The sequence below is a fragment of the Anas acuta genome, chromosome 8 (assembly GCF_963932015.1).
Source record: "Anas acuta chromosome 8, bAnaAcu1.1, whole genome shotgun sequence".
Lineage (NCBI taxonomy): Eukaryota > Metazoa > Chordata > Aves > Anseriformes > Anatidae > Anas > Anas acuta.
In genome coordinates, this window is record NC_088986.1 from 25,166,575 (window position 1) to 25,186,483 (window position 19,909).

At 36.6% G+C, this 19,909-nt stretch overlaps 1 protein-coding gene across 2 annotated transcripts; it reads right to left on the bottom strand.

Annotated features, from left to right (window-relative positions):
- Positions 1 to 536: 536 nt before the first annotated feature.
- On the bottom strand, positions 537 to 19,518 carry ZBTB41 (zinc finger and BTB domain containing 41). Of its 2 annotated transcripts, none has more exons than XM_068689871.1 (11): positions 19,370 to 19,518; positions 17,498 to 18,733; positions 16,259 to 16,466; positions 15,415 to 15,484; positions 12,634 to 12,781; positions 12,026 to 12,155; positions 10,425 to 10,520; positions 9,738 to 9,844; positions 8,127 to 8,232; positions 6,982 to 7,070; positions 537 to 6,249 (listed from the first exon to the last, which is right to left on the bottom strand). In XM_068689871.1, the coding sequence occupies exons 2-11, from the start codon at positions 18,615 to 18,617 to the stop codon at positions 5,606 to 5,608; spliced, it is 2,718 nt and encodes a 905-aa protein (XP_068545972.1). In that variant the 5' UTR covers positions 18,618 to 18,733; positions 19,370 to 19,518; the 3' UTR covers positions 537 to 5,605. The 2 variants fall into 2 exon arrangements, with proteins under 2 accessions (XP_068545972.1, XP_068545973.1); XM_068689872.1 differs by lacking the exon at positions 19,370 to 19,518 and adding an exon at positions 18,837 to 19,349.
- Between the last annotated feature and the right edge of the window lie 391 nt (positions 19,519 to 19,909).

Consider the following 19,909-nt stretch of genomic DNA (forward strand, 5'->3'; position numbering starts at 1 on the left):
AAAATATATTTGTAGGGTTTTTCTTGAAGTCTCTGATATCTGGGGGGTTCAGAATAACTGCAAACTATTATGACTATTGCTTGGGACACGATGCAAGTCTCTGATATCTGGCCAGGAGATTAAGGAGACGGGGAGAGCTGAAGAACGACTAAAAGACAAAGCTTGCAGGGGACGCTGCACAAGTCTCTGACATACAGCCAAGTTGGACAAAGGAGAAGGACAAGAGGGAGGAAGACTATGAGCCTTCAGCACAAGAGACACCCAGAGGGACCACCGGAGACTGATATGCATGCTCCAGTAGGAGGGTTTGGATTCTGGAAACTAATTATAATAACCCTGGTTTTTTTAGAAGTAGTAATGAATATGTATTGGTCTAGGAGCATAAAAATCAGCTGCTTGATGTAACTGGTGTGCATCTTGGTGGAGCAGAGACCCAGCGCACCCAGCACTGTTTGCTTACCTCTATTCCTTTAATAAACCGTAAACTTTGATTATAGTCCTATTTTGAAGACTGAGACATTTATTACAAAGCAAAGTGTATTTTAAAATAAATTTAATTTACGAAATATTTTAAAAAGTAAAATGAGACGCACACAAACGTGACCAAATTGCCTCATCTGTTTATCTTTCAAGAGCACTAAAAGTTAAAGATGTACAGGCCATGGCATTTCCACACTGTTCAAACAAAAAAAAGGCAGAAATCAAAACTTGTATCAAGTAACACTGCAAGAAATCCTGTGAAGCAAGCAGTGTTAAGACAAAAGAATTTCACTTTTCCCATAACAAACAGAATTACACATTGGACTGAGTACTTCTACGTTTACAGTACACTTCCTAACTTTTCCTTACAGCAAAGAATTTCTCCTAAAAAGACAACTGCACTTAGAGTCTTCCATCTAAAATATCAACCTATACAGACCACATTTAAAACACAGCATTTCATATACCAGTGACAAAATATGAAGTTTATTTCACCTTATTGTTTCATTAAAAAGGACCAACATTTAAACATGATCAAAATGGTAATGGAGGATTAAAAAAAAAAAAAAAAATGCCATTATTACCATCTTTAATGCTTCAAATCCTTTTAAGCCAAAACATTTCTTACAAACTATGAAAAAGATCCTCATGGGCTTAAACACTGACTGCCGTGCACTATATTCTGCAAGTATTATTATTCAATGCATACAATGAAACAACTTAATTACTGGGAGATGATACTGGAAAAAAAGTGACTTCTTACAGTTCCTATAGTCATATGAAGAACATGCAGCCTGGAATCTAGCAGGCATGTATACTCAGTATAGAAAAAGAGGGGGAAAAAAAAAACAAAAACAAAAAAAACAAAAAAACATCTTTCTGGTTAAGGGGGAAAAAAATAATTCATCTACTGTTGAGGGGTTTTTGAAACAGCAAAGATCCCATGGTTTGCTGCAGCTGAGCAAACCAAGCTACCAGGACGACTATGAGAAGTTCCAGTGACAGTGCTCCCACATTGCCCAATTGAGAAAAACATTGTTACCAGCAGCTGGCTTTAAGGACAAGGTCTATGTGACTGCTAATCACAAGGAGGTTGTTTTCTTGCAGGTGGGGTTGTTTTCTTGTAGTTGTTTATCTGAGTGCTTTTGACCAATAATCTTGTGTGAGACACTATCCGCCCCTGTTAAGTTCACTATAAAAGTTAGGCTATTTGGGCAATAAAATGCAGCATGATCTGACCATACTGGTGTCTGTCCTGCTTTCGCCCATGCTTCCTGCAACAATCTGCAACATCCTTCTCAGAATTGTAATCTTTCTTTCCATGAGTTTTTACAAATAAATTATTATTCTTATTTTAGAAACAAACTTCAGGGTCATTTATTCCTTATCACTCAACAACATTCAGCATTTGATCAAGCATGTTACACAATGTTACTCCTTTGAAGCATTCTTCAGTATTCCGAATACTTTCACATCTGTTACTATGAAAATAAGCTTAGCACTTTGTTGACAGCAAATAATTCTTCTTTGTGTTTTGACCTGACCCATCTTCAAAAATAATTACCCAAATCACAATCCAGACTAAAGTAACACTATATGTTTTAAGGAAACCCTAACCTTACAAAAGATATATCACTACCATTACAATTACTGATGCTCAGAATAAAAAGAATCCATTACAGCCATACCTCTGTAGAAAAGTGTCAGTGCTCAAGGAGGAAATTCCAGTATAAATAAATAAAATGGAATATAAAATCCATTTAAAGAAATAAGGGCAGTAATCCAGTCAACAACCAGAAATTACTAATATTGTTTTAGCAAAACCCGAGGAATTCAATGTTTACAGAATGAGTGCAGGAAGTTCTCAGAACTATGCAGTAGTTTACAGTACCAATACAGACTTTCTATGCCTCTCCCCAAAGGTCAGCATGTGGAAAAGACCAATATTTTACAATGTGCCACTGTTCAATCTTTAGAGACATTTTGAGAGACACATCTTTGGCAAAAAACAGCCAGCTGAGTCAATTAGTGCCAAAAACAACACAGCTGTTATTGTAAAAATGCCCCCCAGGTTAACAGGACATGCACTATTGAATGAGTATACACATATTAAAACAGAGGTACAAGACACCTAAGGAGTTTCGACCCATGCAGCTGTGAGGTTCAGATCTGTCCTTCAACACCAGTACACCTAAGAGGAACCGTCCTCCATCAAGCAGAGATTAGCTACTTCCACCTACCAAATGAAGTACCAGTCCATGAAAATGTGCTTAGCTCATACATGAATTTAAATAGATGCAAAGCCATAAATTATGGCTAATGGTATTAAAACAAAAGACAAAAAACCAAACAAACAAACAAACAAAAAAAAAAAAAAAAAAAAAAACCAACTACGTATCTAGTACATAAGCTTTCCTATTTTCTTTCATTGTCAACGGGCAATGATCCAGCCTGACCAGCAGGTAAAAACACAGATCTGTTATCTGCAAATAAAAGATTGCCAAAGAAATAGTAGGTAATTATTTTCAGGAATGACTAGTAAATCTGTTCACCCAAACAGCAAAGATTAGAACTTTTTTTTTTTTTCCTTTTTTCTTTTTCTGAAAAACAAGTCCTTTTAAAGTCTATTTCTTGCTGGGCACCCAAAAACATGAAGCCCTCTGGAAGATATTGACCTTAACTCTTTCTGAATAATCAACTGAACTAGACAAAAAGCCACTATTCAGAATATACGTAAAAGGCACAGTCATGAAAGAATTTTTAAAAGGACATTATCAAGTAAATGTGCTCTAAATTCTGTTTCAGTATTTTACTAGACTGCCTTGCAAAAGGACTGGACCTTACAAGAAAAAGTAGTTACCAACTACTTTAAGCCACTGTTTTATCAAAATCCTGTAATACTTACTTCTATTGTAGGACAGAACAGACAAGAAATAACAAAGGCTTTGTAGTCTGAGAACTGCACTGACCCCATTGATGAGTTTTAGTTGTACTGTTACAGACATTGGAAATAATGTTTCACATCCTCATAGTAATAGGGATATGATACATACATGTTAACTTGAAAACTACACATAAAACAGCAATTTTCAAGCCATGGAGTGTAAAGATGACAGAAACGGTTTTATTTTTGAAACGAGATAAAGGTGGAGTTCGAAAGCAGGAAGGATAGTACTTGATAGTGTCCTTTTGGAAGGTGGCATTCAAAGGCCTCATTATTGCTGTGTACTCGCTAGTATTCAGCTTCTTACCAGACGTATTTACAGCATGTCAGTCTGAACATTCCCAAAGCACAGCTCTAAATTTTACTTTAGAGATACAAACACAGAACAGTTAAACATATACAGTCCTGTTTCAGAAACTGAACTTTTAAAGTTTAGGACTTCTATGTGCTTCTTTGGCTAAGTCCTATTTAAATATCGATAACACTTAAAATTCTATAACTCTGCCACTATTTAACAGCTAACAGAAATCTTTGGTGTGTCAAGAATCCAACAGGGCACAAGCTTCAAAGTATGAACATTGGGACAGCTCTGGCCCCTCTCCTGCAAACCACTGAACAGTGAAGTAGATGAGGATTAAAAGAATCTAACAACAAAGTATTTGAATAGTATTTAACATGTTCAGTGTTATTTAGAGTTTACAGAAATGGGATGATAAAAGAGCTTTTCATGACAGATCAGTGGTGTTCAGGTCAGTGGATAAACTCAATAGTTACAATAATATACATACATCCAGTTTCCCATTTTAACGTTTCTTTAAAATAATAATTTAAGAATAGCAGATTTCTAGGAAAAAATGGAGAAAATTTTGTGTTAGAATGTAATTCTTGTGAGGAATAATAAAGATTATAAAATGACTTCAGATACCTTCTTTGGCATAATCTTCACAAAACAAACATGGAAGTGTAATTTTTAAATTAGATTTAAAATAGCCTGATGAGCTTAAATTATATTACATTTCATGGTAAGTTACACTAGGCTTGTAGTTCAAAAAGGATTTTGAACTACAAGAAATAATCTAGTAAATAAAAAAAATAACTAAAGACATAGAACACTCTCAAGAGCTTGACTTCGGTTTATAAACAGTACAAGTGAAAAAACAATTTTGTTAGCAACTCACAAGAGATTTATAATTACTGATTATTTCTTTTTTAAATAAAGGTTGAGTGCTGTTCTAAAAGTAATTGCCTTTAAATTTCTTCTTCATCACAGACAGCTTGAAAACAAGCATGCTAATGGTGGACACTAGTACAATTTATGCACTAACGAGGATAAACCATGCCAATTGTATATGACTGATCATAGGTTAACATTTGTTTCAGAGTTAGAGTGTGGGACACACTTTAGAAGACAAATATGTATAAAAGGCAAGAAAAAATGCATACTACATTATACGGGACTAACTGTAGAAAATTAGACAATAACATTGTCTAAATCTTCCCACATAATTCAGTATTAAAGACCAAGAAAGAAGCATGATGCCTTAATTAGGTAGCCTAATTATTCTTAGGGGAGTTCTCTACAGTTCCCCCTTTTGTGTGTTAATTGAATAAATGAATTGCTTTTCAGAATTATCTCATTCCCATATCCACCAACGTGGCTTCAGACTCCTTAAAACCAGAGATTTGAAAATCCTCCAAAAATGCCTGAGGGTTCAATCTTAATTTATATGTGAAACATAATTTGAAGTTTGTGTTTTGTACCCCTGTTTACCCTTACCACTTCTAATGAATCTGATATAGTCCTTGTTCTTCCAGTATGATTTCTATTACACATGTAATATTAACTCATCGTGAGATACAAAAAGGCAAACGATTTTTTAAATTAATAGCCAGATAAGTAATTAAATTTTTTCAGCAACCATCCTTAAAAGATATTTCAGAGCATAATTTTTAAAAGACCATCTATAAGATTTTTATAAACTCTTAAAATCACAAGAAACACTCTCTCAGTATACATCAGTGTGCCTAAATGCTCAAATATTATGTAAACAAACCTGTTTTTCCAAAAACTATGCAGAAGACTCATGAGTCCAAAGAAAATATAAAATATAAATCTTAATTGCCATATCAGCCTTCTGTTGGCTAATGGCTTAGTAAATTAGGTGGAATGTTATGCTCTGATCATGAATGTTCATTATTTGAAATATTCTGTACAGTAGGAGCTGTATCCAGCCCCAGTAAAGTTCCAAGATATGACTGGTCTCTAGGATCCAACATTTGCTCAGGCCTTACAGGATGAACAATATTAGCAGGTTGTGGAGTAAGAGTATATTTCTCTAGAAATGACAGATCTGCTGCTCGTTGATAATCTGCCTGCTCAGGCTGTGGAGGAAGAATTCCATGTGACTGAGTTGTATGCTGTACTAGGTCAGCTTGAGGATCAGACATCTGAACAGGTACCAGAGTCACTGGCACACAGACTTCTGCAGGTACATTCTGTAACAAAGTTTTGGCTTCCGACTGATATGTTTTAGACTGTTCCACATACTGTTTAGCCTCAGTTTGATAAACTTTGTCATCAGAGGTGTATTGTACTGGTAAGGAGACTAGCTTTTCCTCTGAAGAAGATGTCAATGCCTCTTCTGCAGCCTTTGTTCCATGAACATGATCAATATGATATTTCAGCTTGTCTTTTCGTTTAAACGTTGCATTGCAGTGTTGGCAATTAAAAGGTCGAGCATCTGAGTGAATAACCATGTGTTTTGTTAATGTCTTCTTAATTCTAAAAGACTGATTACAGATTTGACACTTGTATGGTTTCTCACCTAGAAAGATGCAAAAGAGATTTAAAGTTACTCTGAGTAACACCATTTCACACACAAACTTGCAAATAGATGCATGGATTATGGCATAGAAACCTAGTGTAAAATGAGTGCACTGAAAACAAAGAGCATATGTTTAGCAATAATTTAGGAATTAAGAGAGCCATCAGAAGTTTAGAAATTATATCGGCAAACCCTTCTCCTTACCAATAATTATCCCAATGCATCGGTTTTCCATACATGTAAAGATAATCAGATATAAACCAAATTAAAAAAAAAATATCTTTCAACTGTTATAGTACTGTTATTAAATAAGCTTAAATTTGCACTTCACATTTTGAAAGGACAACAAATTTCTTTAACATAAAGCCAAACATATAGACATAAACCTTTCCAAATGGCTTTCAAATCCTTATTCAGATTACCAGTTGAAATGTAGTCTTCTCTGGACAACAAAACTGATCTGGTGATCTGGGTAAATTTGGAAATAATATATAACAGTAAATTAAGGGAAGAGGTATAGAAAGTATACCATAAATCAACGATTGCTAAGGATTCTCAGTACTTCAACTTACACACCCAGAAGGTAGTATTCAGGAAGGGCCAGCATACATAGACAAGAATAAAAAGGCTTGCCATATCCTGCTACTCTTACCCTGAATGCTCAACCATAATAGATTAAATAATAGCATCAAGATTGATGCAAAAGTATATATTCATGTGCATTTTTTTTACCTGAATGTGTCCTAAAATGCATTTCCAAACTTGATTTCCCTTTAAAAACTTTCTTACAGACTTCACACTGGTGAAATGTTGCTTTATATCTTTAAAGAAGAAAACACATTTCATATTAGAGTGTTTTTTTTCTAAAACAACAAACAAGCTACATACATAATCCTTTCTGAAATCTTTAACTGCAAAATAATGGAGCATCAAACTTTCCAAATTTCCTCACTTACATTCATACTTCCCATCATCTACATAACAATAAGACCAATCGGATTCTCCTCTATCCTAGAACTTATTCTCTGCTGGGACTGACAATTAGAGCAAACACCACTAAAATTTTTTTTCTGACCCCAAATGTATCCTTCCCCAAAACATTTTTGACCAACATCCACAAGGAAATTTCATTCTGGTTGAACTATGCCATAAACTAAGTACCAAGGATAGTTTAAACTACTGGCTACCAAGAAAACAACAAAAAACAAACATACAATGAACAGACATTGCATTGTACTTCCAACACAGACAAGTTTATAAGGGCTTCTACACAAGTGCTGAGTACAAACAGTTGAAGTATATTGTTTGAAAAACAATTAGGTCTCAGTTTATTTGAAAATCTCTGAAAGGCTCATTTTTAGAACTCAGTAATTAAAAACTTACTGTATTTTCAATTTTTAGACGTACCTAGGTTTTTAAAAGTTTTTATCTCCTTTCAAAGCTACTAATTTACTACCAGCTTCCAAAACTACGTAAGTGTGGGAGAGTTCTCACAATGTTTAAATGATGTCTTAATAATTGTCTTAATTAGTATGCAACGACAGTAAGAAATATTACAACAAACCACCCATTTAGATCAACACTGAGACTAACTGATAGACTTCTATAGGATTAAAATTGGATCTTCTTTCATCTTGTTTTTAACTTTATTATGCTACAAAGAAACATCGTGCTTAAACTGTGTAGGCAATTTTCTGACATCCATTTCAAACCAACACAATGGTATGTCTACCAAGGACTAAGGTAACAAACACAACAAACACAAAGACTACTGGAACTCTGCATGAAAGTGCAAGTCTTAACAAAAACAGTTATAGTACAAACATGCTTTATGCAGTAAAAAAAAAACAAACAAAAAAAACGACACCCATACTTACTTCTGCCAAACTTTTTCTCCTAGATGAACACTTTTATAGTGAACAGTGAGGTGATCTCTACGGCCAAAACATTTTCCACATTCTTCACACTGATGTGCTTTTTCACCTTTAAAGGCAAAATTCAATACATTTTGGTTAACTCTTCTAGAACTTACCAGGTGAATGTTTGATTCGGAATCACGCTATGATTTTATGTTTAAGAGTTGTAATTGTAACACAGACTAGATCCACGTTTAGAAACAAAGTCCAGCCAATCAAGCTCTTCCATAGCTTACGCAATGCTTATACCAAAGGATTTTCTGTTATCAAAGAACAAAATTCAACAAGTAGGGTGGTCCTGCCAGGGTAAAGGTTTTAACCACTTGTTATTTGTGACCGTAACTGACCTCTTCATCATTCCTATAAATGAATTCATTTTAAAAGGACACTTCCCCAGACACCCACTGCATGAGAGGTACTAATTAATGACTTAGGAATCTACGCTTTTCTTTACAACCTGAAACGTGGTAACATTCAATAATTGAGAGGCTTAAAAGAAAAGCTTATTTAAACATACCAATTATTTCCAGTAATTTAATTTTTAGAATTAAAATTGCATCATATTACTTTTTTTTTTTTTTAAATTATTACCCTGATTTACATAGTTACCTTTTCCTTTTATGCTGCTGCTTAAAATAATCTTGATTCTTTTTTAGTCATCTTGAGATCTTCCACAAAGTGGCAGAATGTTTCTTCTCATGTAAGTAGGAGGAGTGTGGACAGTCAAAGAATGTAACTTTCTAGAGGGGGAAAAAGCAAATAGAGTAGAAAAGAGGATTTTTTTTTTTTAAACTTGAGTTTTCAAAAAAGATTTCTTTATTTTATAGCAGACATTATGATTTCAAACACTAAGAAAGAAGCTGTCCTTCAAAATGAAGGCTCAGGAAGTTTAGACTCTGATCACTTTCATATTTTTATACTGCCTAGAAAGAATTTTTCCTCCTAGAAGGTCACGTTCTCTTTGGATCCTGTTCTGAAAAAGTCCCTAGTGAATCTTCACTCTTCCTATACATTTCATAACCTTTCCACTCTCAGTGCAACACAAAGATATTTTTATGATTTTTTTTTCTTCCTCCTGATCATCTCCATCTGGCCGTTCCTAGGGTTGACTCCCACCACCCTCCTTTCTTCCCCCTTCCCCATACCAGAGAACTTCAGAAACACCTCTTTGATACTTTTACATTAAAGTGATCAGTGTACAAACTTTGACAGAGACTGTGACAGCTTCTTCTGTGTTGTAGCAATAATGTTTCACGCAATTGCTATTAAAAAAAGAAATCTGAACTCATTAAAAAAATCCTCCTTTTTCACTTTTGCTTTTTTTTTTTAATTTTTAGTTTAAAGCAATTCACTGTTACATGTTTTTGACTGTCCCTCAGCTTTCTAGGTTAACATGGAGGAAACATTTAGCATTTAAACCTTGAATACATATAAGAAGATACCCTACTGAAGCAGACCTTAAAAACAGCAAGAGAGACATCACATACATATACAGTGAAAAAAAATCTGTAATTGTTTGATCTTATTTTCAAATCAGTTATTGCTGAGCCTATTTTCAAAGAAAATACCTACCTGAGTGTATTTTTTTGTGTTTTGTCAGATGGTCATGCCGAATAAATGTTTTCCCACATTCTTCACATTCATATCTCTTGTCATCATGGTGGACTCTTAGATGAAGTCTGTGTTAGAATGGAGACAAGTTTATTTCCATACCACTGTTCAAGATTAGCAAATTTATAGTCATAAACATAACCATAAATGGCAATTTTCTTAACATAATCTGTATGGCAAATTTAATGCAAAATACCAAAAAATGCTTCTCACAAATCTCAGGAAATAATGTTTAGTTGAGGTATTCTTAACTGCTTTTAAAAAGCAACAAATGATAGAGCTAAACTCTCATATCTGAAATTAATTTATCATATTTTAGTCCTCCACTTAATTTCCCACTGATTAACAACTGATTAACAACAATGCAGAAGTTTTTATGAGTGCAAGAAATTCAACTTCGATACAAAATTTGTATGGGATTCTGTCTGTGTTGAAATCACAAATACACCTTGAATTAAAAAATGAATGATTGCTCACATATTAATATATTTTCAATATTTAATCGTGTTTAAAGCATTTACTAATGTTCCCAGAGTTACAATAAATCAAAAAACCACATACATTATGAATAATTATGTTCATTGAGTGGATATATATATCACCAAATAAGTGAGACACTTCGGCATTGCATATAATACCAATCTGTACCTGTAAGAGCTTCCATGACGAAAACTCTGCCCACAAATACTGCAAAGATGAGGCTTCTCTCCACTGTGAATTCTCAGATGTTCTTTCAAAGTAGTTCTGTTTAACAAAGGCAGTAAAATTTAATTTTAAGCGCACAGTGTCACTGACATTTGGAAGTGAAATACGCCATCATTTTCTGCTTCTGTAGTTCTGACGGGTCTAAATAACTGATGAATCCAAGTAATTGCCTCAATTTATGCAGATATAAACACATACATGTACACTCAAAAGTAGTACCACAACCTATGTACTTAACCAGCTGGGTCTTTAACATATCTGGGAACAGATAGATTAAAGGGGATTTAACTTATCTGGGACCTTTAACATAGCTGGGTTCCCAGATATGTTTAATATATCTGTTCCCAGATACGTTAAAGAAAACACCAATTTTGATGGTATTTTCTATGTCATAATCTCCTTGTTACTATATATATAAAAGCCAGACTTTCATGTCAAAATAGAAGGAAATCCGAATCATGGAAGTCCATTTAATTAATTCTTCACAGAGCATATTTATTTATATAGAGCTATATATATGCACATGTATATACATATACAAATTAAGTCTACATTTATGATGGAGGAGAATAAATAAAGAAAAAATACAGTATGCATAAACCTTTTCAACAGATTCTACAAGTAGAACTAACTAGAATTTTAGTCATTTATTGAAATGGCTTTTGGCAAATACAAGTATCTTTTGTCCAAAGGAAAAAAAATAAGAATTATTGTTTCAGAACACAAACAGAAGTCACTTTTGAGAAAACTTTAAAGATATCCCTCCCTTTACAGAGCAGCACAATACACCTGCACTGAAGCTATATTAATAACCATTTAGAATTCATATTTTTTTCTTTATATACCTAGAATAGAAATGGGTGTGTAATTTCTACATTTTTTTCTGCTCTAGCTACCAATGGTCTGAACTGTATTTAGAAGTTTATTTTGTATTTACATGTTATTTCTATTTTATGTATACTACATTATATTTGTGGAAAAAATAGTACAGAATTTATTAGCAAGCATTTAGAATTTCCATTGTTCAAAATGTTAGATTAACACTATTCTGAATTCAGAGAAGCAGCAGCAAAGTATTATTCCATCTTCCATTCAGGGAAGCAGCAAAGTGTTATTCCATCTTCCATGAAACTCTGTTTGTAAAAGTCCAATTACTTCTTAGTCATTCTCACTCACCAGTGTTCCTCATATTCCTATCTTCAACAGTGCATTTACCAAAACATCTACAGCAGAAAGCTCTTTCTCAAATAAATGCAACATGTTCTGGCACAACACACGAACCCCAACTAGAGTGAATTAGAGGTAGGACATTTTTAATATAATTCAATCTCGTAACTAATTACTTACAGTTGTTACTCTTGTAAAGGACCTTCAAAAAATTGCATGTTACCCGTGACTCTGACACTACATTTTGATACACTAGCCCTCTGAATTTTTTTTCCTGTATGTTAAAAACTCAAAGCTAAAACATACTCAGAACCAAGCAAAACATGCTAAGTATTTCTCTGTTATACTGAAGTTTAAGCTGTCGCGAAATTTCTTACCGTTCCCTAACAGACTTTCCACAGATGAAACACGTCCATTTTCTCTTTCCTCCATGAGTACATTCTATATGGCGTTTCAGATTTCCTGTATCATTAAATTGGCGGCCACAAATGTCACAGGGAAAAGGCCCTACATGGAAACAGATATGCACAGACTTTCAGTTAAACCAAGTAAGACGCACAAATTACTGACCTATGGAAAAAAAATTATCAGTTTACAAAACAAACAAACAAAAACCTTTGCCTAACAAATGATAAATGTTTAGTACAGTCAGTATACTTTAATTTCCTTCAATTTCTCCTTAATTTCTCCTCTACCTGAAAACTTCAGGTAGAATTTGACTTCACAGTTGAGACCAATTTACACAAAACAATTTTAAAATTAAACTACACGTAATTTCCTCCCTCCCAACTTTTCATTTATGTAGACATGATACAGTGCCTCAAAAAGACAGCTGAAGAGAAAATTACAAAAAAAAATCCAAAAGAGAAAGAATTGGAAGAGTAGGAGCATATTAAGTAGAAACCAAACTAATCAGGACATACAAGGACAGGGGAAGGTTTTACTTTAAATCTATTGTTTACATGTCAGAAGGAGGTTTCTATACCGAGATGGAATTTTTCTTGATGTTTCAGTCTTGCAAATCGGGATTTAAAGTGCTCTTCGCAGTAGGTACACTTAAAGGGTTTATCCTGAGAATGAAGGATCATATGCTCTTCTAAATGAGGTCTGCGAGTGAAGGACTTCTTACAAATCTAAAATGATAACAAAATACGTCAAAGATACTTCAGTTATAAAGGTTTTTTTTTATTTATAAATTTTAACAGTTTTGCATTGCTGCAGTGAGCAGGTGAACTAAATTAAAATTAAATGCACTCCTCAAAGCCACACTTCATCCAAACTTGTAAAGCCTTACACAGTCAACATCAGAAAAACCTGTGTTCTACATATACCCTAGTGGATTGTACTACATAAATTAGGATGCAGATCCACAGCAGCCTAAATCAAACTAACTACTGGCACCTGCTGTGAACTGCCACATGTTCCACCCTCCCTACTTTCTACTGACTCCAACACTTAAGAGACTTTTCCTAGGGTGTTTCAAAATGGTAACTCAAGAGAAAATAAACCTTCAAAAGCAAATCATTTTGGATCAGTTTTGTATGCCGAAACAGGCCTGTGGGACAGGGTGAGGCACTGGAATAGGTTGCCCAGAGAAGTTATGGATGCCCCATCCCTGGATGTGTTCAGGGCCAGGCTGGATGGGACATTGGCCAACCTGATCTGGTGGGTGGCATCCCTGCTTATGGCAGGAAGGTTGGAACCAGATGATCTTGGTCTCCTCTGCCTCTGACCCAAGCGATTCTATGACAGTGGTAAAAGTTCTGTAGAACTGGAATTATACCTGTCCCTTATTTCCACTGGGAAATTTTCTGATAGCATGTATTTAAAAAGAAAATGCAAATACCAACAAAGAAATCCAACCCTAAAACATACATTAGGGATATAGAACTTTAGCAACTTTAAAATAACATGACTCTTTAGGATTGTTTTCTAATTAGTCAAATCCTATAGGAGTAAGAATTATTAGTTGTCATTAAAGTAAGCATGCTGTTCAATTACAGAATTGTTGTCACATCTCAAATTCAAGCATTTAAACTAGGTATTATACAATCTATCACCAGGGTCCTATACTCTAACATAAATCAACATGGTGCTTACAGATTTCCCTGTGCACCTGTTGCCATTGTTTATGACAACAGCTGATTTTAGCCTTACCCAACTCCCATTATGTTACACTGCACAATCAATTTTTGAGAGCATACCTGAATAACACTTTTAGTCTCAGAAAATCCAATGCAATGGCTTTGCTCGTTAAAAAAAAATATATTGTTAAATACAAGTGTAAGAAAATCCCATAGCTGTGAAAAGCATAATAGCCTTCTTGCTTTTCTTTATTATCAATATCCAACTGCTTCTTTGAATTTGTTCATACTCCTCAAGGATTAAAATAAAGCGTAGGCAGCAATTCCTGATGTTCTTATGTGGATTACAGCATAAACCAACAAGCTAAAGAAATCGTGGAACTTACATCTGTGACACCTCAGCCCTCAGAACATGTTAAACAACCTGAAAACAAAGTCACAACTTCAAAGGCTTTGGAACAGCCTCTAACTGCAATAAGTCAAAATCCTACCTCTACTTTCCAATTCTCTAAGTCCATTTTCAAAGCACACAAAGAAAGGTGCAAGAGCAGCCGCCTACTTTTTAAAAATTTCTACTTAAAATGAACTTAAAATTTTTAAGTAAGAACAAATAAGAAACCTCATACATTAGAGTTTACCAAATCAGCTAAGAATGTATTCTGAGGAAGGAGTGTCAATGGTGCATGATTAATTCCTGCTCTTAAAGTGTTCCTTACTTAGTAGCAAATGGAATCTGTAATATGTTCATTCAACATAACGTCTGGAAGATAAAAGAAGTTGACCAACTACGCAGTACCTTCAACCATGGTGCAATCACCAGCAGAATGAACACCACTAATTCCTGCAGTTGATATCTCCCAGCTTCCTCATGTACGTTTATAAACCGAAGCTCATGAACAAAGCAAGACTAATTACATCATGTTATAGCATTTAATGTTTCACACTCTAATGCAACAGACTTATGTCTGTAACATAAGTAATGTTAGACATATAGGGACATACAGCAGTTAGCATAAACAAAACAGCTGCCTTGAAAAAAAAACAAACAGCCCCCTTTTTAAAAACAACAACAAAAATACATTTTAAACCTTAAAACATTATTTGGCAGCAGACTGATAATGAGTGGGAGTTCTACACACTTCTTTTTACAGTAGATGTAATTTCACACATAAGCCTCTCCTACGAAAAATGAGGAAAGGATTCTACAATTTTACATCTAGAGATAAATTTAGTACAAATTTACAACTCTGTTGACACGCGTGTGCAGCTAAATGAGAACACGTCTCATATTTAACATACATTTTCAAAGCCTTCCTAAAATATACACTTTACGGTCATTGTTTGAAGTGTGTAATTAACAGAAGAGCAAGTACTCTGTTTTTAAAGTATTCATAAGATTCAAGTTAGGACACTCACTGAAAATGGGTGTATTTTAATAAAAGTAATAGCTAATCACACAAAATAATGGGGCCTTCAAAATATTTCAGAATTCAACTTGGTACTGTCTACTTAGTCACAAGCTGTACCTAAAATATTAAATTCAGCCTATGAAATTTATAATGAACTTGCAAAACTTACTGAGATTTCATAGAAACACACACATTATTTTCACTTAGGTATTCAGGTCACAAAACAAAATAGTATCTATATAAACAAAATAAAAGTACTGAAGTAATACTTACATCACATTTCCAACCTTCACTCTTTGTCTTTTTAATAGAAAGAAATTCTTGTACATTCTCTGGATGAAATCTACAAAAAAGACAGAGGCTGAAAGTATTCTTAATTTTTGTGAAGATCACTCAAATACTATATACCCATTTCCCAACTTTGTGTGTCACAAAAGCTGATCACCAAAACAGCAGAACTGATAATTAAACTGATAATTAAACAATTCTAAAGGCACAAGTAACTGAAAAACAATGTTGACTATAGACTCCTGTAGAACTTCATCTGATAGTTGCTAAGACAAAGGATAGTTTCAATTATAATGCTTTACGGATGTTTACAAAGAAAGAGAGAAAAGTGATATGTAAATATTTATATCTTGTAATTACAACTGTCACAGATAATTCATTCACCTAAATCTGCAGAGAAATGGTTTACCTAAATCTGCAGAGAAATGGTTTACCTATCTATCATCATCAACAGGATAGCATTAGCATCTAAAACCAAAGATCTTTCATTCTTCCCTCAAATTAAAAAAACATAGCTAATTATTAAGACTGCTGTGTTCTGATAGACTGCAATAGCTAATGTGAGCATTCTAAAATTGATAGCAAAAACCTGCGGCACAACTAGTACAGAACTGCTCTGCAACTACTATTTAGTCAACTCCCATATTCTCTATATGGCAAACTAGTTCATACTGCTAACCCTAGGTCCTTTGAAAAGATACTTACTTAAAAACAGTTATAGAAATAAAGCAAAAACATGCTGTTTGCATACACATGGTGTATGTATTTATCGTAGCTTTTGACATACAAAAAATAGTTCAGAAAGTAAGTCAAAGTTGCCCATACTTGCCTCTTTACGTGTTTTGCTAACGTCTTCTTGCTTGCATGCAGCTTATTGCAGTAAGGACATTTGTGTTCCTTTTTATGAAAGTCTGTGTCACTAGAATGTTTCTTTCTGTGCACTGTCAGGTTGGACTTCGTTGAATAGCGCTGATGACATATATCACATTCAAAAGGCTTCTCACCCGTGTGTACACGTGTATGGCTCTCATATTTGCCTACACAACAGAAAAAAAAAATTGTTAGTATAAACTGTAACAGATTATCACCTATGCTATGCATGCTTGGGGTTTCATTCAGTAACGTCTCTCTCAAATGTCACCAAGGGCTGAGTGCCTTCCATATAGATCTTCAGATTTTTACTGGCTTACACCACTGAAAGCTGCATGGTGAACTGTAGAATGTGGCTAACACTACATACAAGACTGCTGATAAACTCAACTAATTAATGTTTATAAAGTATATTTAAAATGAAAAGATGTACATAAAAACTAAACCAATTCAGAACTACATTTTAATATTATAATAAAGTTGGGTGATTTTTTTTTTTTTTTGCAAAAGTCAGGAAAGCAAAACAGTTCTGAGGATCATATCAAACAACTTTTTGAACAAGAGCAAATTAAACACACCGCTTTAAGGAGGAACCAAGACATGCACCATCAACCTTACCTCATTTTTTAAAGTTTTATAATTCAAAATAATAAAAGACACAATGCAGCTATTAAAAGAAAAAAAAAAAGGAATCCTAATACTATAAGGAACCGTTTTTTTCCCAGTACATGTGATCTAAAGACTGTTACCACCTTATATGACCATAACTCAACTTTGTAATAAATATACTGTAATAAATTAACAGCCTCGTTACTTGAAGTTACTCAGCTGAAAACACAGTACAGGTTTCACACTTCATGCAACTTATCTTTTAATGTCTTGTTACACTTCTCTCCCTTTTCAGAGCTGCTTGCATATAGCATGCTAACAACTAAAATCCAGAGCAGTGAAAGAAAAAAACAAATTTAGCATTTGCAGATTTTTCAAATAGTGCCCTCAGTTCATTTCCTGAAATTAGTTGGCATCACAAATAACAACTTAATACATTTTAAAAAGTTAGCAGATGACTGGATTGACAGGACAATCCAGAAATTCTGATCCTCACATTCAGAAAGAGAAACCATCACCTCAGTTTATTTCCCATACAAACAGCACCACCATATGGTAAAAAGGAAAGAACTACCTAACTTGCTCTTACCTATTCGATCAAATTTTTTGTCACACTTGGGACACTGCAGTAGTTTTTTGCTACTGCTTTGAATGACAACTGGAGCTAAGCCTTCAGGAATATTTCCCACCGAATCAACCGTCTCAGAACCCTCTTCAGTATCATGTTCCTTTTCACTTTGCTCTTCAGTGTCTGAATCTTCACCTGACATTTCTTCCTCCTGTCCTTCTTCATCAACATTGCTTTCACTTCCACTGTCTTCAAACTCACTTCTATCAGATGTTTCCTTGTCGGAACTAACTTTCTCCAAATTGCTGTCAGATGCATCACCACTTTCGCTGTCACTGTTCTCAAATTTAGCTGGACATTTGCGGTTTCTTGTAGATCGCCTAGTAGAAAAGCCTGCTTTCTCAACCATTTTTAAGCCATGTTTTCTTTCCAGCGAAAGGGATCTGTGGGCTCTAGCCAAATGATTTTCTAAGGACTTCTTGTAACAGAAGTTTCGACCACAAAAAGTGCACTGATGACTATTTAACAGTTTACCAGTCAGTTCATTGAGTGTTTCTACTGGCGTAGGTACATCAGTTACCACATCAGACTGTACGCTAGAAACACTTTCATTATTTAGTAACTTTACTGCATCTATAATATCCAAAAATTTTGCTGCTTCCAGCACCAGTGGAATTTCATTTTTATATACAAAGAACTCAGAGGTGTACAGAAACTCGAGCAAGTGCTGAAAGACAGAATGAGTTACATGATCTAGTGTGACAACATCGGTGCTTGGATTTTTGCTCAAACAGGCATGAAAATAACTACTTCCAACAGCAACTACAACTTTGTGAGCACTAAATTCTTTTCCTTCTACAATGATGAGCAAATCACAAAATGATGGACGCTTCTGTCTATCATCGTTTAGATATTTAAGTAGATTTTTGTTATACTGTAAGGAGCTCAGTAGCTTCCTTTGTTCCGATGATGGTGAAAGTTCTTGGGAAGATTCGAGCCGATCTGCAGGGGCTATTTCTGCAGACTTTGAGACAATTTCTTGAGCACAGTCAACTACAAGAATCTGATCTGAAGTATCTTTCTCATGGCCAAGATGAACCTTTTCATTTAGATTTGCAGCGAGCCGTCTCCTTTTCTTCATTGCAGAAATGCAACCTTAAAATCAGGAGCTTCATAGGTGATTGAAAAAAGATTCTCGTGAGGACTCGCTTCTGCTCCAGGCCTCCTCGAGAAAACACTGAACAGCAATTTCATAATCTACAAAAGAATGACGACAGTAACGGCATTTAGCACTTAACCATGCATTTTTCTGGGTTGGGTGCTCTTTGCATGACACTTCAGTTTTATCTATGCTGCGTACCTTAAGCATTTACTGAACTTTTAAAATCTCATCGCTTCCCGCTCCAGGCCACCACGTAACGCTACGAGCGAGGGACCCGCCGCCGACTATTCTTAGCTCTAAAGCGGCGACAGAGGCTGCTTTCGCTCTCCTCCCCGCCACAGACAGCGTGGAGAACCGGGCGCGATGGCACTCAGCGCCCCGAGCAGCTTCGCTTTGCCTTTCGCCCCCCGGGGGCCTCCCTCGGGCCTGCCAGGCCGGCGGGGGGCTGTGTGGGCCGGCCCCGCCCGCTCCCCGCGCCTGTCACCGCCCCGTGTCAAGCCGGCGGCGGGCTCCCCGCCTCCCTTTGGCCCCGCTGTCCGCCGGGGCCTTTGTTCCTGTTCCAACAAACCCACCGCCGAGCGCGGAGCCCGGGCTCGGCCCGGAGGGGCCCTCCCCGAGCTCGGGGGGCAAAGAGGGCGCCCGGGGCCCGCCGAGCGGGGCACAAAATGGCCGCGCTCCACCCCGGGCGCGCCCCCTCCCTGCCGGGGCGGCCCCGCGCGGCCCCCACGCACCTGCGCGGCGCCGGGCGCTCCCCGGGCCCGCTGGGCCGCTGCAGGCCGCTGCGCCCCGCGCCCCCGCGGCCGCTTCCGCCGCTTCCGGGTCCCGGCGCCGCGCGCAGCCGCGCTCCCTGCGCCGGAGGGCGGGCGGGAGGCAGCGGCGGGGCCGCCTCTGAGCATGCGCCCGCGCGGGCTCGGGGCCGCCTCAGGCAGCTGCGCGCACACGCGGCGTGTTCCAGAGGGCTGTGGAGGAGCTGGGGCAGCTGTCCGCACCCAGCGCCGGGCGCACAGCCCGCCGGCAGCCGCCCTCAAAACGTTGTTTTGGCGTTTGCAGCGTCTCCGACTCAGAGCCCTCGCGCACTGCGCCGTCTCTGCGCTTCTTCTCTCGCCAGGGCGCTGAGGAGCGGCGGGGCTGCGGCCCGCGACCGCCGGGGGGTGCAGCGGCCCCTGGAACGGGCTTCGTTTTCTGAGGGTGCAGGATCAAATCCTGTGCTACAGCAAGTTCCCTCTACTTAGAGATTTGAGAAGGAACGAAATCGTCATTTCGCACAAGTG

Bases quoted from the DNA above. Each gene is read 5' to 3' on its own strand.
- ZBTB41 (XM_068689871.1), bottom strand. From the start codon at position 18,617: ATGAAGAAAAGGAGACGGCTCGCTGCAAATCTAAATGAAAAGGTTCAT. The intron at 10,521-12,025 runs GTAAGAAATTTC...TTTGTTAAACAG, and splicing joins GGAAAGTCTGTTAGGGAACG to AACTACTTTGAAAGAACATC. The intron at 8,233-9,737 runs GTAGGTATTTTC...TTGCCTTTAAAG, and splicing joins ACACAAAAAAATACACTCAG to GTGAAAAAGCACATCAGTGT.